We start from the raw sequence: 27,561 nt of genomic DNA, 5'->3' as shown, positions 1-27,561 counted from the left end.
TATACTAACTTAATCGTCGGGAGAATAACCAAACAACCCAACTCCGACCTCTTACAAGTTCTTCGTATGCAGGAAAAACAGCAAGCTCCCGGATCAATCATCTGAAGAAGCTTGAGGACCCCAATTTAACACTAATCCTTAAATAAACCCATGTTTGATAACTGACATCATCAGAGGTATCTTTTCCTTGCACTGTTTTTCTAAGAAGCCTTAGAGGAATGATGATGGTTATAGTAATAATAATAATCATCATCATCATAGTCACAATAATAATAATAATAGACATTAATATGAGAGGAATGAGCAGGGTACGTTGGTGTACTTACATGGGCATCCAGCGGGTTTCGTGTGAGAATTAAGTGAACCGATACACACGGGTATACAGTGATGAGAAGAACATAGTAATATTCACAAGTACAAAAATGATGAGCTCAAATCTCCGGACAGAATGACCTTCTGTAGAAACGAAGGCGAACAACATTTCTACATCTTGTACAGATTCAATAATACAGAAAAGGAATCATCAGATTTGTGACTACCTAAATTTTCCTACATTACAAGCTTTATTTTTACTGTTCTCATGGGAAAAAAAAACTCCCAAACCCTCCTCTCATTCTTTCAAGGGTTCAGGAAAACAAACTGAGCATCCTATACTCTATACAACACGTTAAAATACACTAAAACCCAGTTGCCTGCTTGCTGATATTTTAGCAGTCACAGTGACAGACCGCACTGCTGAAACAACCGGCTTTAGGGGGAATCTTCTTCACTCCCGTGTTCTCGTTGAGAGCCCTAATTGTGAGCGGGGAAATGTAGATCCTCTCCATAACGTTAACTTTTGGGGCGTCGATAATTGCCTTTGGTGGAGACAGTGCCCATTGCATTGCCCAGATTGAGAGAGGGCGCATATAGATTAATGATCGGTAATGTCCATCTGTTGTCCATGCTTCAGGGGTCTGAAACCAGTACCTATCATCACCAAAAAAAACCGAAGATTTAGTTTCTATGGATTTGCAATCATGAACCGGTGGAGAGAAATATAGTGAGAGCTGTGGATTTGTTATACTGAGGCATTATTGTAGCACTAACATTGAATTAAGCAGTAACATTTGTAAGATACAAGAGAATTGCTAGCTGAAGTTATGCATGTTACACAAGGGTTAGCAACTAAAAACTTAAACAAAGCAATTCCAATGTAAAAATAAGAAGAGTCCCACACATCTAATTGCGGCATGCTACATGAAAATTAGAGCATAGGCAACTGAAGCAATATGCAGAGAAACTAAAAAGTGAAGAGAGAAAAGTTCCTTACCCAAATCCTTCTTCTGACCAGCCTGTAGTAAAAATACCTTCTGCAGTAGTAAACGCCTGCTGCTCCATACCAGCAAGAAGCATGTTGGCAGCTACAGCATAAGTCACACCAGTCCAGATTTCACGTGACTGCATGCAAGATTCGTCAACTTTTCCATTAGGATGCATTCCATTAACTGCTCCCATACGCCCTCCTCCAACCCTCATCACATTAAAGTCAAATATTTTCTGAAGTGCGCTTTTGATTTTACTATCATCAAAAAGTGAGGGCAACCCCGAAGAAGCAGCATACCATTGCCCTGCCAGTTGATCTGCCTGAATAGAGCGACTGTTGCTACTTGTCCCGCTGTCATAATTGAAGTATGAACCATTCCATAGTTTGGATTCTATCACCTGCTTAGCTTGCATAAACTTAATAGTGCATTTCTCTGCAAAGGCATGATCTCCAAGACGATGAGCCATTGCCGCTGCAGCTTGCAGCGAAGCAAGCCACAAGCATCCACAATAGGCACTGATGCCATGCACTGTCCAAGCATCATAGGTTTGATCTGGAAAGCCATCATTCTCAATAAGACCATCTTCGTCGCGATCAAACTGCTCCATGTAGTCAACGGCAGCACGAACTGCTGGCCAGACTTCCCTCCCAAAAGCCATGTCACCAGTTGCCGCAAAATCCCTATACACCTGAAGCACAAACTTTGGGTTGAGATCCTTCCATTTACTCGTGTCATGTATATTATACGCATTCATTTCATGCCAAGGATCATGAGTTCCTAGATCATGAGGAACAGCACCTCTAACTTTACGGATCCCCCAATTACCATCTGCCAAGAACTTTATTTTCCTTGTATCCTCGGCTAAGACAGCCCTAGCAAAATCACGCTGGATGCTTAGCTCAATTTTTGGGAAGAGATCAAGAAGAGCAAAAGATGCATAGAAGTGTACATCATAAGTACACCACATGATATACTCTACTCCTTCTAAGTACAAGAACCTCCCAACATTTTCAGCATCAAGATGGGCATTTGGATGAGATCCACCCTGTACAATTTCAGGACCACTTTCCTTCTCACAGTCTGACAGTTCGTGTCCCGCAGCTCCTTCCAATGAACCAATAACATTTGCATCTTCATTGCGCGTCACAGAAACAGTGGCAGTGTGCCCAACCAAAGCTGCCTTGTTATGTTTCGTGGATTTAGGCTTTGAAATCTTCATAGATTTGTCTTTTTTTTTAGAAAATTTTAGCCTCTCGTCAAAAGCAGGAGCTTCACCATCTGCATTAGGTAAGAACCACAACAATTGATCATTAAAAATATGGAGGCAACGCATCAAGCAAGGATTATAAAAAATAGCATGGGTAAAGTTTACATAAAACTCATAAACAAGGCCAGGATGCACTAAGAATAACCAAGGGACAAATTTTCAAAACCAACCTATTTACAAATTTAATCACAGAAAACAACCCACTTCAGATTTAATTGCAAAAACCGACCTGGTTTCAGCCTTGGCGCTGAAACCAGGTCGGTTTTTGTGAAAAAACTTTCGAAACTTCACGGGAGTTGAACTCCCGTGAAGTTTCCCAGTACAAAAAAAAAAAAAAATTGAACTACGAAACTTCACGGGAGTTCAACTCCCGTGAAGTTTCGGATAAAAATTTTCAAAAACCGACCTGGTTTCAGCTCCAGGGCTGAAACCAGGTCGGTTTTTGCAATTAAATCTGAAATAGGTTGTTTTCTGCTATTAAATTTGTAAATAGGTTGGTTTTGAAAATTTGTCCAATAACCAAGATGTCAAAATTCCATGGATTTCCCTAAAGCAAGAAGCAACATGAAATGCCTATGAATATATAGCTAAAAACCCACAGTAAAGTACAATCAAAACCAACAAAGCCTCCAACTCATCAGGTCGTACTGTAGTAAAACAAACATGAAATGTTAAGGAAGATCTCTCAAGAACAGGGGGAAATATAGACTATAGGGAGAGCCAATAAGAAGCAAAGCTTAAAATGCATGCATGCTTCGATAAATAATACCTGTCCAGACTGTTCCTCCAGCAACTAAAAAGTAGAGCTCATTAAAAAGAGTAAACTTGTACCTGAAATCATTGAAAGAAATTTGCATCAGTATCAAAGCCTAACACTAAAAGAACAGTGTTATTCAGAACTCTACCAAGGCCACTAACTATGTGTCAATCATGCAGGTATTAGTTAGAGTTATATATGAGTTGACACAAAAATATTGTCATTAGTCAATGCTAGCATAACTTCTGTACTACCAGTGTTTCAAATATCGGCCGACATGTCGGACATGTCGGCCGATATGTCGGATCGGGTGGTCTAGCGGCATGAGTCGGGCTAATTCAAGTCGTGTATCGTTTTTTAAGAGGAAATCGGAGATATCGGGTATAAATCGGACATGTCGGCTGATTTTTCACCTTTGAAAAATCGGCCGACTTCAATTGATATCGGTTTACAAAAGTTTTTGAGTTATTGGGTTTGGGTTTTCACAAAACCCAAACCCATTTGACCGCTGCTAACCTTTTCAGAGACTTTTATACGAACGAAAACGAGAAAGAAAGTCATCGTCAGCCGAAAACGAGAAAGAAAAACAAAAAACTAGGGCATCTTCGACCGACTTCCCCTCTCTCTCTCTTGAGGCATCGTCAGCAGCCTTCGACCGCGTCGACCGCCTTCAATCTTCAGCGCCTCTTCGACGACATCTCCGACCGACCGCATCTTCGACCGACAACATCTTCGAGTTCCATCGTATTTCGACCGACCGCATCTTCGACCGCATCTTCGCTTTTCAGGGACTTCAATCTTCAGTTGTCGTTGTTCCTGGAGAGTATGTCTCTCTCCTCTCGCCTACTTTCTCTCGTGCCCCCCGCTTCTCTCTCTCAGGCCCCGCTTTCTCTTCGCCGCCCTTCTCTCTCCCCCCCCTCTCTCTCTCTGAGTCTGAGCGCCTCTCTTGAGAATAGGTGGATTCGGTACTGGGACTTTTTTTTTGTGGGTTTATAGAAAACGAATTGGGTTTAAGTGGCCAAGTGGGTACTGGGACTTTTTTTATGTGTCCTGTGAAGTTTCATGTGGGTTTATAGAAAACGAAATTGAAAGGAAACAAGTTGGGTTTAAGTCTTTAAGATGCAGTGTATGATATTTGTAAACAGGAATGCTCAAAAACAAATTGGGTTTAAGACAAATTGGGTTTAAGTCTTTAAGATGTAGTGTATGATATTTGTAAACAGGAATGCTCAAAAACAAATTGGGTTTAAGACAAAGAATTATGAACAGTGTATGATATTTGTAATTTTGTCTAACAACTGAGAATTATTTTGTTAGGATATTTTGAATTAATTAATATGAAAGATTGATGGAGAACTTGTTGTAACCTTGTTTAATTAATATGAAAGATTCAATCTCTTAGTTTTTAGTAATCCTTGTTTATCATCCTTGTTTATCATTTAATAATCCCTGATTTCTCGTAATAATCCATGTTTATCATCTTATGATATAAATATTACATGTTTAAAAACTTTATAGAGTTTCTGCGAAGTTTCTGCTTTTCTTCTTTTTTCTTCTTCATGTGACAGTCTGGTAGCCTCCTTCTTGAATTTTTCCCCTGTCAAATAAAATTAATTAATAGTTAGTAATTAAATTATGAATATGTTGTCTAAATCTGTATTTGTCTTATTTTATAGAATCATGTCGTCTGAAGGACAAGGATCTACTAGACCGCCAACAACATCAAAACCGGACGGTAAAGATCCATGTTGGCTATATGGGGAGAGAGTTGGTTCTGATACAAGTTAAATGCAAATATTGCACTCAAATTCTTAATGGCGGGATTAGCCGATTCAAACAACACCTAGCAGGAAAGGGGAAATTATGCGCCGTGTGTGAAAGTACTCGATGATGTTAAGGCAAAAGTTTCTGAAATTTTAGATAATGCAAAGAAGAGTAGGGATGAGAAGGAGACAAAGATGCATAACTTGTTGAGTGAGGTGCATATTGGGGAGGATGAGGAGGATAACTCCATCTCATTGAGTAGTCAAAGAAGCTCGTCATCCTCCCACAAGGTAATTGGACCAATGGACTCCTTCGCCGCTCGTTCTCCAGAGGAGATTGCCCAAATAGTAGCAAAGGGGAAACAACCAATGATGGACTCCAAACTTAAGAAGAAGAAAAGGGAGGATGTATTGCGATACGTCTCCAAATGGTTCTATGAAGCCGGCATTCCATTTCATACCGCCACGCTTCCCTCTTTCCATCAAATGCTACAAGCTATTGACTTGTTTGGAAGTCATTTGCAAGCTCCATCCATGTATGAACTGAGTGGGACATGTTTGCAAAAGGAAGTTGAAGAGACAAAAGAAATTGTTGAAAACTTTAAAAGGACTTGTGTTGTCAATGGTTGCTCGATAATGACCGATGCATGGAGTGATCGGAAGTCTAGAAGCATCATGAACATAGTTGTACATTCTGCTGGGAGAGCTTGTTTTTTATCTTCACATGATGCATCGGCCGATAAGCACGATGCTAAGTATATCTTTGATTTTGTAGACAAGGCTATTGATCAGATAGGGGAGGCAAATGTGATACAGATAGTCACTGATGGAGCTTCAAACAATATGGCGGCTTCTAAGTTATTGCTTGAGAAGAGGCCAAATATATTTTGGACGACTTGTGTTGCACACACGGTGAACTTGATGTTGTGCGATATAGCAAAGATAAAACCCATTCGTAATGCCATTTTAATGGGGAGGAGTGTATCAATATTCATATATAATCACACCAAGCCTCTTCAATTATTTAGGGAGTTCACTAAGGGTGATCTTGTGAGACCGGGAGTTACGAGGTTTGCTACAGCGTTCCTTTCTCTACAGTCATTAAGAGATCATAAGAAAGAGATGAGGCAAATGTTTATCTCTGACCAATAGACAGATTGTAGCCTTTCAAGAACATCAGTGGGTAAAAAGGTTGATCATTTATATTTCATTGATTGGATTTTTTTTGTATGTTTGTAGGTTGCAGAGATAATTGCTATCAACAAGTTTTGGGATAGTATAGATTTTGCCCTTAAAGTATTCAGTCCTCTAGTGAAGGTTCTTCGAAGAGCGGATGGTGATAAAATCGGTTCGATGGGATTTATATATGGGGACATGTTGGTTGCTAAGGAGGAGTTGAAAGTGGCCCTTGGGAATGATGAGAAGAAGTACAATCCCATATTGAAAATGATTAAGCCGAGATTTAAGAAGAATCTTTGTGAAACGCTACATAAAGCGGGTTACTTTTTGAATCCTTTTTACTATTACCCGGCTTACACGGACATTGAAAATGATGGAAGCTTCATGAATGCCATAGTGAAGTGATGACCATGCGACTTTCACAAAGTTTGGAAATCAAATACCTAATTATCAAGAACGCCTAGGGTCATTTGGGGATCAATTTGCGAGGCGAAGTGCTATTAAGGGTGATTGTCCGGGTAAATTTATGTTCTCATTCAAATTAATTCATTGACCTCTTTTTTGAATTTATAAGTTACTAATTTTTTTTCATTTGATCATTGACTAGTTACTTGGTGGAGGCTTTATGGAAACGAAACTCCCGAGTTAAGGAAGATGGCAATGAAGATTTTGGGCTTGACAACTAGCTCTTCGGCTTGTGAAAGAAATTGGAGTACATTTGAGATGGTAATATTATTTCTTAAATTTTAATCATCTTGTATGCTTGTATTGTAGTATTTGATGATTAGTTGTTTTATGCTAATTCATGATTTTTTTTTGTAGATTCATATGAAGAAGAGGAATAGACTAACTCATAAAAAACTTCATGATTTAGTCTTTGTCAAGTTCAATGCAAAGTTAGAGGAATAGACTAACTCATAAAAAACTTCATGATTTAGTCTTTGTCAAGTTCAATGCAAAGTTGAAGAACAAGCATGCCGTCCCAAATAGAGATCCTTTAACCGCCTACGATGATGAGGAAAGAGTCACCGAATGGTTGTTGGGTGAGGAGGAGAATAATAGTGATGATGAAGTATTTCCGGGAGAGTGTTTAACTTTTAGACAAGTTGGAGATATTTCGGGAGCTAATCCAAGGAAGAGAAAGAGTGGAAGGTTGCAAACGTATACAAGAAAGAAGAAAGCGGGATCATCTTCATCGAAAGGAAAAGAGCCGATGGAAGATGACGAGGAAGAAGAGATGGATGCGTTCTTCACGGAGTCGGATGAGGATGCTAATGCTACTTTTGAGGATGATGATGAAGATTGATTCTAGACTTTCTAGTTATCTTAGCTTTTATGTTATTATCGATTTGCTCTTGAATGTTAAACAATTTTAAACTATTTGTAGCTTTAAAAACTTGTTTGTTTGTTTTGATTTGCTTATGTTTGATATGAATCTTGTGAGTTGTGATCTTCATTCTATATGTTATATCTTATATGTTACTTGCTTTATTCTTTACATGTCTATATGTTATATCTTATATGTTACTTGCTTTATTCTTTACATGCTATTCTATGTTTACTAACAATGTTATCTTATTTTGTAGGTCAAGCACCCAAATTGTTTCAGGATGCAATCGAGAATCAAATTTCTACAATCGGTTAGTAATCCTAAACATCATATATTAATTACTTTTTTATATGTCTAGTCTATAAAATTTATAAAGTATGCTTATATTGAATTTAGGAATGCTTAGATTACATTTAGGACATGATATTATGCATATGCGCCCACCCGATATGGCAATCCGATATTTAGTCCATGTCCCCCGATATATCCCCGATTTCCGCTATCCGACATGGATTTCAGCCGTCCGACATGAACCCGACATCTGATATTTAAAACCTTGTGTACTACCTCTTACAGTTCAATAGGTAAACATAATTACTAAGTTCAAAGGAAATATAAAAAAGTGATTGGCTATTCAAAAGTTCAGGAAACTAAGATCTGTGTTAATAAACTATGACTTATGCGTGTTAGCAGCAGAACATGATAAACATAATTTAGGCTTTGGTTTGTCAGGCTGAGATTGGACAGATTGCAGGTTTGAAATTTTTCGCATATAGAGAGATGATAAGCATACTTTAAGCTTTTTTTACTAATGCATAGTTAAGATGTAGAGGAACAGTAAGAATGTCCACTAAAGAATTTAACCTTTCATTAGACATTTTACCTGCCTTTTATTAGACATCTGTCTTCGTTTTATTTGGAAAGAATTTAACCTTTCAAAGTAGGTCGTAAATCAGTGTCATCTCTTTTCTTTACCTGGACCACAGGCATATAGGCCTGTCTCCGCCAACAATACCCTGGTAACCACAAAGAAGTTTTGGCTCTCCAAATCAATTCAAAAAGGAAGCGGAATACGCTCCCATACCCATATTTGAACTAGGGGATGTCACGTGTTTATTAGAAATGCATCTTTAAAAAGACCTAATTTTTAAAAATGACAAATAATAATAAACATTTCTAAGAAGACAATGCAAGACTTAACAGCCTCATAATGTAATATGGATGTCACAAATGAGCTTCAGAAGATATGATCGTCTAACATTGCTCTGTGTTAGAATGGCGTAAAGCAATGTTCTAAGGTAAGTGCATTATACAAGACATGCTACAAAATTATTCTACTAATTATAATTGTACTGAGCTAATTTCAAATACTATGATGATGATGCAAACATTTGAATAATGGTGGGACAATAGCCATAAAAGAACAATACACTGTACAGAACAGATTTTTATATGATTTCTGAAAAAATCCAAAACATAAAAACAAAACAAATAAATAAACAAGTTACCATTCTGGAAGCTTTTCATCCATGAGAATAGGATTTTGCCATTTCTCAATCTCTTCTTCCCAGCACTTATACTCTGAGAGTTCATTCAGAATAGTATCAGACTGTGAGGTTGCAAGTGTAACTCTATAAAGATACATTATTTCTGCAAGAACTTAAAGATAATTTACAGCATAAGTATTGCTCATACTTGTCAATGCATCATGCACCAAATCAACAGCTGATCTCTCAGAAGTTCCAAAGAATCTCGTATATCTCCTGATAGGGATAAAAGAGTAATTTTAGAAATTTTTCCTAGAAAGTAAATAATGTTGACTTCTAACAATTTATTAACCTGATAGACATTACCAAGACCGTTGAATCACAACAAATATTTTAACCATTATAACCAAAAACCCTGTCCAGGTGTTTGCAATTATAAGCCTGAAATTTGTTTAATTAGGGAAGGACCACAATCTTCGAAAATAAAACATTAGGTGCAAAAGATAAGAAACCACATCTCCAAGAGACTCACAGACAATCCAAGCAGAATCAACATACTGACTCGTCACAATAAGTTAAATTTCCCCTTTAGTAAGAAAATTCTTGAATCAAAGCAAGACCTGGAGGCGTCATGCATACTCCCTAATAGACATGCTAAGAGAGAAGGAACGTGTAGAAGTGGGAGACCAGAGATCTCTTATACTGTCTGCAATATTACCTGTGATAAATGCATCCCTTCTGAAATTTTACTTTAGGGGATGACCAGGCTAAAGCAAATGCAACAGTACACCTTCCGTGAGGCTCCACCCAAGTAGAGGCTGAGACTGCTGCACAAAGAGTATCTCCTGGCGAGGATGGTCTACTGGGGCCAGAATTGAAACTCTCTCGCCCAAAATGTCCATCCTTGAACCATTAGCAATCAGTTATAAGCTCAAAATCACAGCATAGAGATGACATTTATTTAGACATAATAGACGAATAGAAAAAAAATATTGTAATGAAACAAGACCACATATCCTTAGCTGAACCAGAGTGAAAGTCTGAATTTTACAAGAAAAAAGGTACCTGCACCATAGCAGCCCACGTGTCGCTAGCTGTAACACGATCATCCCCTGAAAGCCAAAAACTCGGTAACACTGTTACGTTCACATTTTGAGTTTCGCATGCAGCAATAGCGAAAGTAACTGGAGGATTATCCTTAGCAGTCCTGCATCATTACTAACAACCTTAGAAATATAACATAATAATGGGAGCATAATCATAATATAACCTGGACTTCCTGGAAACAAATTGTAATTCTCATATTAAGCAGCTTAGCAAACAGTGGCACTATCGATTAGGGACATATATGCAAAGCACAGAAACAGGATTAAAAAGGTCATGTTGCTATCCGCAGAAGCAATCTGAGGTGCCCATAGCATGCAGTAAGGTGGACCCACGACCACAAAAATGACCTAAAGGAAAACTGCTAACCAACCGTCATAATAGAGCAATCAAGGGTTGACAACTTGCTTGTGATGTAGAAGCACCCCAGATACTCCATCTTCTCCACTGCAAAAGATTTAGATGACAATTTGCATTAACCTCAAAAGTGTAGATTAAATGACAACTCATAAATATTTAAAATAGGGTAGTACTAACATGAATGGCTCATTGACGTGATCTCCAGACAGATGAGAAACTCCGCCAATAGAATTCTGCACCAATTTATCAGGAAAACTGATAAACATAATGGACACTAAAAAAAGAAAAAAGTGAATTGCTCAAAAGAGGAATGGTTGGAAAGATTTGCATACCGCCCAAGTCATGAGCAAGCTGACCTTTGCTCTCTCTCTCCCAGTGTTCACTAACTACAATAAATAAATAAGAATTCACATAGAAAGCAATTGACAAAGAATTCAGATTTATGTGCATGCTACATGTCATTTCCAATCGAGCCCAAGATCTATTCATGGCTTCCTAAATCACTAGAGAAGCTGACTATCCATTGCAATAATTAACAATCACATAGATAGTTTCAATTATGAGTAGAACACTAGTGAGTAAAAGTTACAGGTGGTTAGAATGCACAAAAACATAGTAAGTTTTACTTTGCTATGAGAGTAAAGCTACAAATAGAAATTTCAACTAAAATAATTTGAATATTGTGCTGAAAAAATTCTGCCACATCCAACTACAAAAGACAATATTGCATTCAACAGCAACATGCTTGCATAACAGATAATGCATGACCATGCACACCAAAAGGATAAGGAAGATAACTTCAGCTGCAAATTTATGGAATACATACAGTGTACACAAACACAGACGTAGGGTAGCTGCTCTCCTGATAGTTGTGAGGTATGAATGGAGATATTTGTCGACATGATATTTTGAGTTCTGGGTCTGGTTCACCTGAAGTGAAGGAAACCAATTAAAAATCATTACATTGAAAGGATTCCAAAGTAAAGATCTCAGATATCTAAGAAAAAAATCATTTAATGAAAAACATCAAAGATAAGACACTATAAGAATTAATTATAGAGGAACAGTACCATCATATACAGTCCACGCCCTGGGAAATAAAGCATGATATGTGGAATGCTGACCGCTCAGGTTCCAGTCCCAAGATGATATTCCTTTATCACCAGATTTCCTAAAAAAAGAAGTTCAGGTTAGTTCTGATGGCGCTATGATAACATGTCTTCTAGTTTCATCTTCACATGATAAGTACACAATAGGCTGCCCCAAAGCTTCTGACCAAATTATACATGCAGTAACTGGTTCCGAAAGTGAGTTATGTGGACATATAAGTCAAGGCGGAAAGTCACATTGTTCATGACTGCATAAAGAATTGTCATTGAGTGATACTTATGTGTGTATGTGTATAAATTAAAAGGGAATTTGGACCCGAAAACCATTCCATATTTTCATGTGCCCGCATACAAGTCTGATTTTCCATTTACTTTACATACCAATATCCACACACACACAAAGGCACACGCATACGCATGCACTCGCACGCGCATCTACACATACGTATACTTACGTGGCGCGTGTGTGCACACATACAACAATAGAACTTTTATGCCAAAGTTTTGGGATCGGACATGAGTTGTTCTCTCATTTATTTTTGTTGAGGCTATCCCCTCGACTAGGTTAGCCACTATTATATCCTTCTTACTTTCTTCTAACTAACTTCTTTTAGGCCCACCTCTAGTTCTTTCTCCATTAACTATAATCTTATCACTTCTCGTCATTTAAAGGTCTCCAGGGCAAATGATCAAATTATCTCAATTCTATCTCTTGACGTACATCATCCCGAATAAAAATGTGGCAAACCAACCATACACCATAAGGTACTAAAATAGAGATATGTGAACATTACGCAGGAACATTACGGGTAAAGGCCATAGATTAGACTGAATTTCCAAGGCCTGTGATACTATCATACTAATGCACTGGCACCGAACCATTCCTACCACAACATTTGCCAAACAGTTAGATACATACTGTATAAAATTTGATTAAGAAATCACAAATCCTGCCAATAGAAATTATAAGGCATCTTCAGATGTTACAAAAAAGAAACAACGGCCATATTTAACCTGGTTCAGTCAAAAGAAAAAAAATTGGTTGTAATGCAACTCAATAGTTAAGAGGAAATTATTCAACGTATGATTAACCTGTTCAGAGTCAGAATCTTGACCAAACCAGTCTCAGATCTGTCCTGAATAATTAGATCATTAGGATTTGGATGTGTTCATGGTTGTTTCTGAATATTTTCGGATACACGACATTAGTTAACTACAACATTTAGAATGTGAGACAAATCAAAACCAAAAATATATGCTTGTACATTATATATGATTAATGCAGTTGTTCTATGAGAATTTCTAATCTGAATTCCATATTTTGCAAAGTACTTGCAAAAGAAAATAGATGCTAAATCAAGATGCTTGTCATAGCCACATCTTGCGTCTATGTTGTTCTTCTCTTACCTACATTTATATTTGTTCTCACAAGAACTGTATCGATAAAAATAAGGGAGAAAGTAAATCAACAAATAATAATAATAATAATTCTAAAGCAAGAAAACAAAAGCCTCACTTTATTCCTTCGTGATGACCAGGGGCTAAAACTGAAGAGAATTTTTTGCTTCCTCCATCTCGAGTAATGAAAATCTACAATAATGAAGTGATGAAAAGTCATAAAACATATATTTAAAAAAATTTGTAAGTAACACAATAAGTGACATTATTGCACAACAGACTGCTAGAGAAACAAAAAGAAACAAAAGACATTAGCAATATTTAAGAAATAAGAAAAACTTTTAGATAGGCCAGAAGAAAATAATTACAGAGAACTGATTCGTCATGACTGGAGACATTTCACATTGTCCAGGAAGAATCTGCCAGTGTTTAAACTCCCCTCTGAAACCTCTAGATATGCTTCCGCTTCTGCAGAAAAGGTCATAAAAAACTTAATATCACAATGTACAGACTTTAAGTAAACTACATTCATAAATTCCACTTACCCCATTCCTCCAAGTGGGACCCCAAGAGAAGCTGAGGGCTTACAACTTTCTCGGGTAAATGGATCAATTGGTGCTTTCTGAAAATTTTTAAAAAAAGGCATCAACTAAAATAGATAAAAACAAATAAAAATACTAAATATCCAATCAAATGATTAATCAACTGTTCATGCACACACTGTCCAGTCCATGAAGAAAATACTGTCTCTAAAAATATGAAGAGTAAACAGTCATGATTACCCTTCCATAAGAGGCTTCTTCTCGAACATATGACCAAAGACGAAGACCAAGACTAAGCTGAATTCCAAATCAAAAGCAAAATGTCAGCAAATTCACTTAGGGCAACAAAACTATAAGTCCGCTAAAAGAAATTCTAAGGAAAAGCCACCAAGGAAATGTGGTTTGGGTGAAATACCATTCTCATAGCTTCCATAAATGTCACACTAAATTCCTTTAATTTATTAGCATGGCTGTTCAATCTCCTTCTCCATGCCTGCCGTGGTGGTGCACCACCATCAAAGTCCAACTACAACCACATATTGAAAAATTTGTAATCAAATGCAAACAAAACCAAGGGGTGGAAGAGACCACCCAAAAAAAACACATTTTTAGTAAAATTTTAAGTATGTACATATCTAAGCCCAAAGAAATTTGATAGTTTTGTACAAAAAGATAGATAAGAGAGAGAGAGAGAGAGAGAGAGAGAGAGAGAGAGAGAGAGAGAGAGAGAGAGAGAGAGAGAGGGTGCTAATTGTAATTGGAAAAAGATTTCTCATCCGAAAAGGAAGCCTCTTGCAGATTAACAAATATAACAAATCAAAATTCATACATAGACCAACAAAAGTATTAACCTTGCTATCGAAAACAGGATTTAATTTTGTAAATTTCAGATTCGCATCAAAGAAAATCAGTAGATTTCTATAGATCAAGATCAACAATCACCGTCAAATCAGCTAATAAAGTATCACGATTTACAAATAAAGTGTCAAAGAGAAAGAAAGAAAGAAAAAAAATAAGAAGCTCACCAATTGAAGAGTAGTTCTGTTGACATACTCATCAGCAGGCCAAGAGTGCTTCCTGCAATGAAACAGATGACCGCTCACCATGATCCAATCTCTGGAAACCCTAATTCGTACAGTCAACGAACCACAAATCGACAAAACTCCAGAGATCAATCGAAAGGATTCGGTGGACCTAGTGGAGGATTTAGGTATAAAGATCCTCTCTTCCCCGGTGAATCGAATCAAAATCAGAACCCTAGAGGGATCTATTGACTCGTAACCCTAAAATTTATTGGAATTAGAGAGGGAGAGAGAGAATGGAGCAGCAAGAGAGGCAACTGCAGTAGACCGCCATTTACCGCTGAGGAGGAAAAAGGGGAGGCCTTTTTTATTTTATTTTATTTTTTCCCCCTGCGGGTTGAAAAGCCACCGTCTAAATTGATTTTATGGGCTTTCCTTTCTTTCAAATACACCCCTTCTTTGTTTTGGGTTTAGAGATTAGTACTGCATAACAAGAAAATTTGCATAATATATCCTCTATATATTTGTTATCCTATTTTTTGGGAGCAGACACCTCAGTGAAAATTTGTGATTGGTTAAAATCACTAAAATATTTGAAGAGGCGGATGGATCACGAGTAATTCTTTCGGTGAGATAGACCCTCAATTGCTATTTTTTTATTTTTAAAAGAATTAAAGAAGTTCACTAAAGGGGGTGTATTCGCATCTAAGCTAATACCATAGAGGGTGTATTCGTAACAAATAGAACCATAGGGATCAATTCGCATTTGAGTGGTACTAAGGGGGTCTATACTCAATTCCCTAAAGAATGTAATGCATAGTATTATTATTAAATTTTATAAAATTCTAAGGATGAACATATGCAACTTCATGAGTATAAATGATGCAAATTTTACTCCTCACAGAATTACCTTTCCCTTTTTTTTTTTTTTTGGTCTCCAACTTATTTTCACGAATCAAATATCCATCGTCACTCGCTCAAAAGCGGCACACACAATAATGTTCAAAGGATTAGATCCCATTTCTGTTATTCCATCCGTATATATATTTCTCAAGGGACCACTGAGCTCCAAGACATCAATTAGGTTTGAAAAATGAAGAAATTTTCAAAACCGACCCAAAATCATGTTTTTATTTTGAAAACCGACTCAAATTTTTTTAATTTATCAAAATCGACTCACTTTTTGCCACGTCAGCTTAATTTTATTTCCTAATTAGTCGGGGTTACCAACCCCGACTATTTAGGACAGCAAAAATCAGGTTTAAGGCTTCTAATTGGGGTTTAACAATCTCCTAAACAGTCGGGGTTGCCAACCCCGACCGTTTAAGAATGCGATTAAGCTGACGTGGTAAAAAGTGGGTCGATTTTGATAAAAAAAAAATGGGTCGGTTTTGAAAATAAAAACATGGTTTGAGTCGGTTTTAAAAATTTCTTCTTTGAAAAATCTATACGAGAATTATAGGACGGGGAAATATTTCAAAATGGACCAGCCATTTGTCTTCTCATGTCATGATAATTCGTGACCAATTTTTCTGATATTTTATGTTTAATAATTAATCTTTGGTTTTTCTGTTAAAAGTGTTTTGTTAATAATTACTTGATGATGATTATGAATGAAGGGGATAGTCAGCCGTCGCATTCCGTCCGTACCACGTTGAATTAGTGTTTTCAGCTGTTTGGTTTGAAAAATAGAAAGCCGCGTCAACAAAAGGGTGCTATTTATTAAGGCTTTGTTTTTTTCTCGATGAAACACGAGATAAAGTGATAATGTCTTTTGAATAAAGAAATAAGATACTTGAAGATTTTTCAACGACTCTCACTTTGCTGTTATTATTAGAATATCACAATATTCTAGCCGAAATATTCTCCCAGTAGCCGAAATATTCTCCCAGCCGAAGTGCTATCTATTTGTCCGGAAATCCAGTCAACCATCAACGCACAAAACATATAGAAATGGATATTCATTTTGTTCGGGAAAAGGTTGCTAAAGGTCAAGTTCATGTCCTACACGTCCCCTCTCGTTATCAATATGCAGATATTTTTACCAAGGGACTCCCACGAGTATTATTCGACGAATTCAGATCCAGCCTGAGCGTACGTCCGCCTCCCGCTCCGTCTGAGGGGGTGTATTAGAATATCACAATATTCTAGCCGAAATATTCTCCCAGTAGCCGAAATATTCTCCCAGCCGATTGCCTTCCATTTTATAATTATCTATAGTTGTTAAGTTGTTATTAGCATATTCTATTATAGTCAAGTTAAGATTTGTATACCTTAATCTCCTCCTAGAATCTTGCAAAGGAGGCAATATAATTTGTATATATTAGGCTGCACACATCAATGAGAACGGCAGGAGATTACATTCTTTCATGGTATCAGAGCCTAATCTCTGATCAAAAATCTTCAGATCCAATTCGGTTGTCCTCCTCATCCGATCAGCACTCAAGTTTCTGGCATCATCCTCTCTGATCAGCATTTGAGCTCCTCTCTGATCAAAACTTGAGTTTCATCTGCCATTGCCCACTCCAATCAGATCTTGCCTTCATCATCTCTTCTCTTCCGCTTGCAAACACACCATGACTAATTCCCTTGACTCGAGCTCCTCAGGCTCGAAGCACCCTGTTTTTCACCCGGCTTTTGCCGTCTCAAACATTAACAACCACATCAAACTCACCTTGGACACCGAAAACGTGCACTACGCACATTGGACGGAATTGTTCATCAATACCGCCAAAAGCTTTGATGTGGCCGATCACATTGTCATTCCTAAAGACAGCCCTCCTGTCACTACCGATGCTCAGTGGGAGCGTTTAGATGCCATTGTAAAACAATGGATCTATAGCACCATCTCTCCAGACCTTCTCCATACAATAATAACTCCTGGTGCAACCGCTAAGGAAACGTGGGATCGCTTAGCGGATATCTTTCAAGACAATAAACACTCTCGTACGGTATTTTTGGAGCAAGAATTCACCCGTACTCATATGGACCAATTCCAGAGCATTTCCGCTTATTGCCAAGCCCTAAAAATGTTGGCTGACCAACTTGCTAACGTTGGTACTAAAATAAGCGATGACCGACTAGTTCTCCAACTAGTCACCGGCCTGTCCATAGACTACGCCACTGTCGCCACCATTATTGAGCAAAGCAATCCGCTCCCCTCGTTCTACAAAGCGAGATCCATGCTCCTCCTTGAAGAGACACGCCGAAACAGATCCATTTCCACAGGTACAGCCCTTGTCGCTGCTTCTCGTCCTTCGGCTCCCCCTGCTGCCACCACCTCTTCACCACCACACACCTCCTCTCGCCCACCCCAAGGTCGAGGCAGGGGTGGAGGTGGTCGTGGAGGTCGTTTTCAAGGCGGACGAGGGCGTGGCAAGGCACATTGGACGTCCAAATCCAACGCATCAAGCTCTTCAACTCAGCCCCCTCCATCGTGGACTTGGGTTCCCTTCAACCAGTGGACTGCACCACCCTGCCCTTATCCTACCACGGGGTGGGCTCCTCGCTCTACGGCTCCTGGATTACTTGGTCAGCGCCCACAACAGGCTTTTGTGGCCCAATCACAACCAGCCGAACAACCTTCGGGAATGTTCGTACCCACTACTCTGGCCGAAGCTATGCATACTCTCTCTCTAACTCCGCCTGACGATGATTGGTATATGGACACTGGTGCTACATCTCACATGACGTCTGATCAAGGTACACTCTCTCCCTATTTTAATTCGAGCTCGACAAATAGTATCATCGTTGGTAATGGCAGCTTGATTCCAATACACGGGTTCGGTAACACTTTCTTTAAATCCCCTCATCCTCCTCTAGCACTTAAAAACGTTTTACACGCCCCTAAACTAATTAAAAACCTTATTTCTGTCAGAAAATTTACTACTGACAACTCTGTTTCTGTAGAATTTGACCCGTTTGGTTTCTCTGTCAAGGACCTTCAGACGGGGACACAGCTGATGCGCTGTAGTAGCGCAGGAGACCTCTACCCCATCAACCACTCCATCAGCACACCTCCTCGCACTGCTCAAGCTCTCACTGCCGCAACTACATGGCACAACCGTCTCGGACACCCGGGACATCCTGTTTTTCATATCCTTCAGAAAAATAATTCTATTACTTGTAATAAACTCAATTCTAGTCGTATTTGCAATTCTTGTGAACTCGGTAAGCATATTAAACTTCCATTCTACCCGTCTAAAACTCAAACTTCTCTCCCTTTTGACATCATACATAGCGATTTGTGGACGTCACCTGTTAAAAGTACGATGGGTCATCACTACTATATTTTATTTCTTGACGATTACACGAATTTTCTATGGACTTATCCCCTCACTTACAAATCCCAAACATTCGAAACATTCACCTCTTTTCACCGATTCATCACCACCCAATTTGAAAGACCCATCAAAAACTTACAATGTGATAATGGTAGAGAATATGACAACAACTCGTTCACTAAGTATTTCTCTGATCATGGAATTACTTTTCGCTTATCCTGCCCTCACACTTCATCACAAAACGGCAAGGCCGAACGCAAAATACGTACTATTAATAACCTTCTTCGAACACTCCTATTACACGCCAATGCCCCCCCCTCTTTCTGGCATCACGCGTTGTCTATGGCAACGTATTTACACAACATTCTTCCCAGCAAAACAATCAATTATCACACTCCCACTGCTCGCCTATATCACCGCATACCCGACTACAAAGAAATCAAAACCTTCGGATGTCTTTGTTACCCTCACTTACCTTCTTCTAGTATTCACAAACTCGACCCCAGATCCAAACCCTGTGTCTTCCTCGGTTATCCAGCTCACCACCGAGGGTACAAATGCTTTGATCTCTCCTCTAAAAAATTCTTCATTTCTCGTCATGTCACCTTTGACGAATCTACATTCCCTTTTCACAATCTAAACGACCCAACACCCGACTCTTATCATTTTTTAGAGTCCCCTCTGTCACCTTATGTTGCCCAGCAATACTCTCAACCATCGCCTAACATTCCACAAAATAATACTACACCTCCTGTCACCCGTGCACCACCCGTACTCCATACATCACCGCCCTCGCCTACCCCTGTTAACTCACCCATTTCTGCCCCTCCACCCACGCCTAACATTCCAGCCAATTCGCTCTCTCCCCTGCCAGTCACAAATACACCCGACAACCACCCTCAGCCACCATCTCCTCAAATGAGGACCCGTTCCCAACACGGCATATTCAAGCCTAACACCATTTTCGACCTCAGCCATACCTCCTCCATCTCGCCCATTCCCAAAAATCCCCTTATCGCTCTCCAGGACCCCCATTGGAATCATGCCATGTCCGACGAATACTCGGCTCTCATTAAAAATGGGACGTGGGTACTTGTTCCTCGTCCGTTAGATGTTAACATCACTCGCTGCATGTGGTTATTTAAGCATAAATTCAAATCTAATGGCGAATTAGAGCGATACAAAGCTCGTCTTGTTGTTAATGGCAGGTCTCAGCAGGTTGGAATTGACTGTACTGAAACTTTTAGTCCCGTTGTCAAACCCGCCACTATTCGCACTGTGCTAAGTCTTGCTTTATCCAGAGATTGGTCTATCTATCAATTAGACGTAAAAAATGCCTTCCTCAACGGTCATCTCAATGAAACCGTCTACATGCACCAACCACCCGGTTTTCGTGATAAATCTCGGCCTGACCATGTATGCCTCTTAAAAAAATCACTCTACGGGTTAAAACAAGCCCCTCGCGCTTGGTACCAACGGTTTGCTTCTTTTGTCACCACTATTGGCTTCATACACAGTCGCACTGATGCTTCCTTGTTCATATATACAAACGGCAAAGACATGGCCTATCTTCTCCTTTACGTCGATGACATTGTCCTTGCCTCTTCTACTGAAGCCGTTCGACAGTTCATTATTAGCAAGCTGCAAAGCGAATTTTCAATGACGGATTTGGGTCCCCTTCATTATTTCTTGGGTATTGCAGTCCACCGCCACTCCACAGGGCTGTTTCTTTCACAAAAGAAGTATGCACAAGAAATTGTTCAACGCGCCAATCTCTCCTCCTGTAAAGCTTCACACACCCCTGTGGATACAAAGAGCAAACTAAGCGCGAATTCTGGACCACCTGTTGCCGACCCACTCTTATACCGAAGTCTTGCCGGCGCTCTACAATATCTCACTTTTACCCGCCCAGACATCTCCTATGCCGTCCAACAGATATGTCTTCATATGCATGACCCTCGTGAAGAACATTTTAGTGCTTTGAAACGTATTATTCGCTATGTTAAGGGCACCGCCGAAATGGGTCTTACCCTCTGCAAATCCACATGTTCAAAGCTCACGGCGTACACAGACGCCGACTGGGGTGGGTGCCCCGACACCCGTCGGTCCACATCAGGGTACTGCATTTTCCTTGGCGACACGCTCGTCTCTTGGTCCTCTAAACGACAACCCACAATCTCACGATCCAGTGCTGAAGCTGAATACAGGGGTGTCGCTAACGCCGTAGCTGAAAGTTGCTGGATTCGAAACCTCCTTCTCGAGCTACATAATCCGCTGCAAAAGGCCACAATTGTTTACTGTGATAATATTAGTGCTATCTATTTGTCCGGAAATCCAGTCAACCATCAACGCACAAAACATATAGAAATGGATATTCATTTTGTTCGGGAAAAGGTTGCTAAAGGTCAAGTTCATGTCCTACACGTCCCCTCTCGTTATCAATATGCAGATATTTTTACCAAGGGACTCCCACGAGTATTATTCGACGAATTCAGATCCAGCCTGAGCGTACGTCCGCCTCCCGCTCCGTCTGAGGGGGTGTATTAGAATATCACAATATTCTAGCCGAAATATTCTCCCAGTAGCCGAAATATTCTCCCAGCCGATTGCCTTCCATTTTATAATTATCTATAGTTGTTAAGTTGTTATTAGCATATTCTATTATAGTCAAGTTAAGATTTGTATACCTTAATCTCCTCCTAGAATCTTGCAAAGGAGGCAATATAATTTGTATATATTAGGCTGCACACATCAATGAGAACGCAAGGAGATTACATTCTTTCAGTTATAAATCAAACTGACATTTAATATTTAGCATTTTATCTTAGGGGGTGTTTGGTTGCATTGTTTTTTAGAAATGCTTTCTTAAAAAGTACAAACAATGGTATTTCTGTAATTAAGAGTTTTCTATAGATTTCCACAAACTGTGTTTGGCTCAAAAAAGATTTACAGAAATATTTTCTGTAAAGTATAGAAAAGTACCAAAATTTATAGAAATTGATTCACTTCTAAAATGGGTGGAAATCTCTTGAAAATCTGACGCATTCATTATTTAAATAATAAAACTCATTAACATTTTTCTATAAAGTTCTCACTTTTCTATAAAGCTGGGGGTGTTTGGTTACATTTCTATAAATTGTAGGAAATGTTGCTCTTTTCCCAAAAGTTATGAGTAATTTTCTTGTTTTGAACCAAACAAGCACAATACAAAAAATAAGAAAATTTGTACTTTTTAACTTCTCAAAACTTTTCCTATAATTTTTTTAAGAAATACAAGGAAATCAAATTTTGGATAGAAAACATTTCCTATAATTTATAGAAATGCAACCAAACACCCCCTTATTCTCTGCAGAGAACTCAAACAATAAAAAGACATCTAGACTTTGTTAGAAAATTACAACTTGCAATAACATGGTAAAATTCACGGGTCACCGTGAGCTATCAGGGATCTTTCTCATAAAAATGCTATGTATTAATCTTATTACAAAAGGAGTACCATATGTTTCGACTCTGCATAAAAAGCTAAACACCATCAGAAAATTTTTCAATCAAGTATGGTTGGTGTTGGTGTTGAGAGTAAAAATGATCGACATTCAAGGTGTTTTCTGATTACGTACACATAATATTTTCCCGTCCGGATTTTAATATCAAAAATATTATTTTATTTATTAATCACGATACTTTTGGGAAATTAATCCATCATAATTAATAATAAAAGTGAACAAGTGTTAATAGTCAAAGGGCAGGAAAAAGTTTGATAGTTAGGAAATATACAAAAGATAATAGAGAGGGTGAAGCACTATATAAAGTCTACTAGACATTTGTTGTTGATTATAGGTAAACTACAAAAGGATGGATTCCACCATCCAAACCCCTCTACTTTAGGAAGTGGATGGATGAGTATGAACACTAAAATTTGTGTGATCATTTGAGTAACACGTTGGCAACTACTTACGTGGATATTTTTTTTTTATAAATCCTTCGGAATGGAGGGCCCGTTTGGTTGATGTTTTTGGCCTCGGGTGTTGGGCAGAAAGCCTGCCAAAAGAGCACTTTTAGCAGGCTTTTCTGTCCAACACCCGATGCCAAAAACATTAACCAAACGGGCACTGAATCAAAGAATGCGAGAGTTCTAGTGGAATCTCTTAATTGCCAGCTCACACGCAATGGATAAGTATTTACATGAATGTTATAAAGTGAAATTTTTCTTTCTAATGAATAAAACTTTAAGATTAACTTTTCATTATAAGTGAAAATAAATAACTTGTGCAATAAGCTGGGGTGGTGGCGTCGTAGCAACTTGTACTAATTAATCTGGAATTTTTGATGAAATGGAAAATTGAAAGTTTAATATACATGTGTACAGAAAAATACATACTTTGTAGAACATGTTACGTTAAAAGAGTTTTTTTTAACAATATCCTCCCAAATGCTAATAGAATAATGATAACTATACAACTAGTCTTGTAAATACTCTTTAAGGTGCACCTGCTATCTATGTCATTGTATTTTTCTTACCGTAATTTTTTTTGAAGATTATAAACAGGGTGATGGACCTTGTTCATGATATATATTATATAAAAAGGTTTAAGGTAAATATTTACATGAACAATCCAAAAGAACCGGAAGAGAACTAGGAACCAGAGGAGATGTAAACATCCGAGAGCGGACCTTCTCGTCACCGGATAGAGAAAATCTACTTAATTTGTTTCCTACTCTCCCTAAAAAAAAAAAAGACTAGAAGTTCTGAGGAAACATCCTTGAAAGCTTAATACATCAAAATGTAGTTCTACGAGAAAGGAGAAGAAACACACTGAGACTGGCACTAGAAGCTGCTAATGGAGAGGTGGCTTCAAAAGTTTTCTCTCACTGCATCTCTCGCCCCCTCTATTGCCATCCCCTGGAGCCCGATGTCGACAGCAACCTTATAGAGGGAGGCAACCTTCTTATTGCTGAAAGTGCCTATCCAAAGGAGAGAAAAACGGGCGATATTAGAGGCAGTCTGGTGGGAGAGAAGCTCTGATATTGTTGAAAATGAGATTGTTCCTGCTATACCAAATCCACCAGCAACAACATGGAGGGAGAACCTCCCATAAATAGGGGTGAGCACGGTTCGGTTCGGGTCGGTTTTTACCAAATTTTGAACAACCGAACCGAACCACCTACAATTCAAAACCGAACCGAACCATTGCAAATCGGTTCGGTGCGGTTCGGTTCGGTTTGTTCGGTTCTAACTTCATCAAGTATAACTTCACTTCAATTTATCTTTTATATATTCTTATTACCCTATGCCAACATGTATTTATTTTTTAACTTCACTTCAATTTATTATTCTTGCTCATGTATGTATACTATTTTTAAGTGAAGTAACTTGTCCTTTTGGATTAAATACTAGACTCTGACGTTGTAATTTTTTAGTAACGGACTTGCTTTGTCTTTGGGTAAACAGGTAAACGGGTAGGGTTTGAGGCAAGGGAATATATTCGGTTGGTTCGGGTCGGGTCGGTTTGAAAAATTGTCAACCCGACCCGAACCGCCTTACTCATAAAACCGCTTTTTTCGGATCGGTTCGGGTCGGTTCGGTCGGTTTTTTCGGTTTGAACCGAACCGTGCTCACCCCTACCCATAAACCTCTAATCTTGTGATCAGAAAGAAAAGGACTGAAATCATACAACATATTTTCCAAATTATTACGTTTGTTGCTTATTTCAAATTGAATGATTCAGATTATAATTCCCTATGAACGTGTTATGACAATCATAAATGTTGTTGTATCCGTAAGTAGTTATAACTCAAATGTTGCATATGCGTGTTGTTACAAATTAAATATTATTATAATAGTCTAAAATGTTGCTACTATGTTGGTAGTTGGAATAAAGAAGTGAATCCAAACACATCTTAATAATGTTGCTACTATGCTGGCTGGTAGTTTCAACACGCTTAATTATTATATGCAAATCAAATGTGTTTGACTTTTTTGGAAGAAATTTTTTTAGCCTAGGACACGGTTAGGTGCACCGATTAATTCCTAGGTGGTCTAGATTCAAAAAGTGCTTACGGCCTAATGATGTCTGAGCTGGCTAAATCAAAAGTTAAAATTTGCATTTTTATTCCTTTGATTGGAAAGCAATGCAGGTGGAAACTATTCTATTTTTTTTTCTTTTTCCTGTTTTTAGTATTATTTTTACAACTAAATCGCTCATCGGCCAGCATGTTTCATTTTTTTTAATGTACTACCATGCATACTTATTATTAATATCTTAATGAAGGATGATCCTATTAACAAATTTAGAAATTTATTTCAAAATTTGATCTGAATGTGATCGCATATATCATCGGACTCGCTTTAATCATCCTTCTGCAGTTCCGGACAAGATTCAGAAGAAATAATAATTAACCCTCTATCGCAGTTATTAGGGTTCTAGCAGGGACCGCGCACAATGTTGAAGTGATCCTATAAGGGGGTGTTTGTTTCAAATCCCAAAATTTATGGATATGGATTTCACCATAGAATTTGAAATCCATAAATTTTTTTATATGTTTTGGGATCTCTAAAATTTTGTTTGTTTCATCAATATTTTGGGATTTGGAATACCAAAATTTGTAATATTTTGTTTGTTTCATCAAACTTTTGGGATTTGGAATACTATAATTTGTAATATCTTGTTTGTTTCATCAATATTTTGGGATTTGGAATACTATAAATTATATATTATAATATTATATAATATTTTAATAACATATATTATTATAATATTATATAATATTTTGGGATTTGGAATACTACAGCATGAACAGTGATTATTGGGTCCTCCTATATATATTATATATTATATATATAATATTATATATATATATATTATATATTATATATATATTATATAATATATAATATAATGAGAGAGTCAAGGGGAAATTCATTTTAAAACTTTACTATCAAATATAAAATACACACATTATCTAAAAAAAAAATATTTTTTGGGGGCATAAATCCAATTTCGGTTTTAGATACATAGTAATAATGTAGGGTCATATGTTTTACGTCCAATTTAGCTTATATTTGCATTAAGATGTACAATCTATCATTTTCTTACCCAAGTACGTGTATCTATTTCTATTACTGTATTTGTTACTAAATTCGTACACTTTAAAACAAAACCCTTTCCTCACTAACTTTCCCGAAGTCGCCCACATCAGCTGTCTCTTCTCAGATTAATTCCACCTGTAAATTAATCTCCAACTATCCGTCGCTTCAAAATTAACCGAATCATCATCATAATACAATACTATTCTCTATAATAATAGGAGGTTTCAAATCACTATTTATGTTACAGATACTAAATTTGACACAAGCAGATACCAAGATCATTAATCAAAGATACAGTAATAATACGTAGCATATTTCTGATACTTCAATTGCCGGATCACTGTATGATTGAACAATAGATGCACATTTAACATAAATCTGTATTTACATATAGTAATTACTGGAACTGCGGAAAATGAAAAAATGGAGGTCTATGCTTATGCAGTCAGGGTGCACACATATCATCATAGTATACTGATATATAGGTTTAATTGCTGTTTATCTGTTGCTGAAATGTATCTTGGTGCAATTCGTTCTAATTGACGGAAAATATTAACAGAAATTTTCTTTCGGTGAAATCACAATCTTTAATAATTTGGTAAGATATGTTAAACTAATTGTTAAAAAAAATCCCTCCTTGATCATTTAATACAATATGGAGGAAATTTATATTAACTTTTTAGTAAGCAGATTGTCTCAAAAAAAATCTCTTAGCGAAATCATTAATTTGAATACTTGTGGAAAAATATGTGTAGCTGACATTGTGCGTTAAAGAGGTAATAATTATGGACCTGGTGAGACTCAAATCTTATCTTGAGCTGAACCAATGACTTATCATGTTCATTGATCGCATACCTGTATAACTATTATTCAACAACAATTCGTCATATGTTCCTGAAATTTTATATTAATAATTTGAGTCTAACGCTAGAATAAAAGAATCAAACTACTTTGATATATTATAATTTTTAGATAGCGTAATAAGTACATCCCTTTTGGACAAGCTATAAAGTGTGTGGGGTAGGGATGTTGTGTGTGTGTTTGGAATGATGATATAGGTCGCGGCATCATATTTAAATTAAGTACTCAGAGTGGTGAAGTGATCACCAACCTTTTTATTATTGAACTAGCAAGGATGGGCCATCACTCGTAATGACTCTCTCTTATTGTAATTCATTTAGGGCAAAATAAGCACAAACACAATGATTACTCTTTATTAGCATTCATTTAGCTAAAAAGACTGCCACCTATCATATCATTATTTCATTTCTACCCACCAACTTTGTCGTGTATGGTGTTTTCAGAAATATGTAGATCAACAGTCAAGGAGTGGATATCTCCACAATGTCAGCTCAATCATGTGATTTTTAGAGCGTCAATCTGCGAATGCACCAATGGGCACACGATACTATAAGCAATGATACGGATTACAAGTGGCCTGTTTGGCGAATAGCTTTTGATGCCACTAATCTCCCCTTACTAATAAATCTATATATATTAGTTATAATATATTATATAATATACTATAATATTATATATTAATATTAAAATTATCTAATTATTATA

General features: G+C 37.6%; 3 protein-coding genes across 3 annotated transcripts; 2 read left to right on the top strand and 1 right to left on the bottom strand.

Moving 5' to 3' along the window:
• On the bottom strand, positions 416-15,007 carry LOC109836384 (non-lysosomal glucosylceramidase). Its single transcript, XM_020404273.1, has 18 exons — positions 14,629-15,007; positions 14,019-14,129; positions 13,844-13,900; positions 13,607-13,683; positions 13,430-13,529; positions 13,180-13,253; positions 11,625-11,725; positions 11,381-11,484; positions 10,887-10,940; positions 10,732-10,787; positions 10,603-10,641; positions 10,156-10,297; positions 9,809-9,993; positions 9,299-9,366; positions 9,112-9,184; positions 3,344-3,405; positions 1,313-2,585; positions 416-969 (listed from the first exon to the last, which is right to left on the bottom strand). Exons 1-18 carry the CDS (start codon positions 14,707-14,709, stop codon positions 708-710), a joined length of 2,919 nt encoding a protein of 972 aa, XP_020259862.1. The 5' UTR covers positions 14,710-15,007; the 3' UTR covers positions 416-707.
• LOC109836256 lies at positions 17,202-18,598 on the top strand. Its single transcript, XM_020404118.1, has 2 exons — positions 17,202-18,327; positions 18,564-18,598. The coding sequence occupies exons 1-2, from the start codon at positions 17,202-17,204 to the stop codon at positions 18,596-18,598; spliced, it is 1,161 nt and encodes a 386-aa protein (XP_020259707.1).
• On the top strand, positions 19,956-23,475 carry LOC109836255. The gene is made up of 4 exons (XM_020404117.1): positions 19,956-20,328; positions 20,629-20,969; positions 21,192-21,317; positions 23,455-23,475. Exons 1-4 carry the CDS (start codon positions 19,956-19,958, stop codon positions 23,473-23,475), a joined length of 861 nt encoding a protein of 286 aa, XP_020259706.1.

The sequence above is a fragment of the Asparagus officinalis genome, chromosome 4 (genome assembly GCF_001876935.1).
Source record: "Asparagus officinalis chromosome 4, Aspof.V1, whole genome shotgun sequence".
NCBI classification, from domain to species: Eukaryota; Viridiplantae; Streptophyta; class Magnoliopsida; order Asparagales; family Asparagaceae; genus Asparagus; species Asparagus officinalis.
This window is presented reverse-complemented; position numbering and strand designations above follow the sequence as displayed.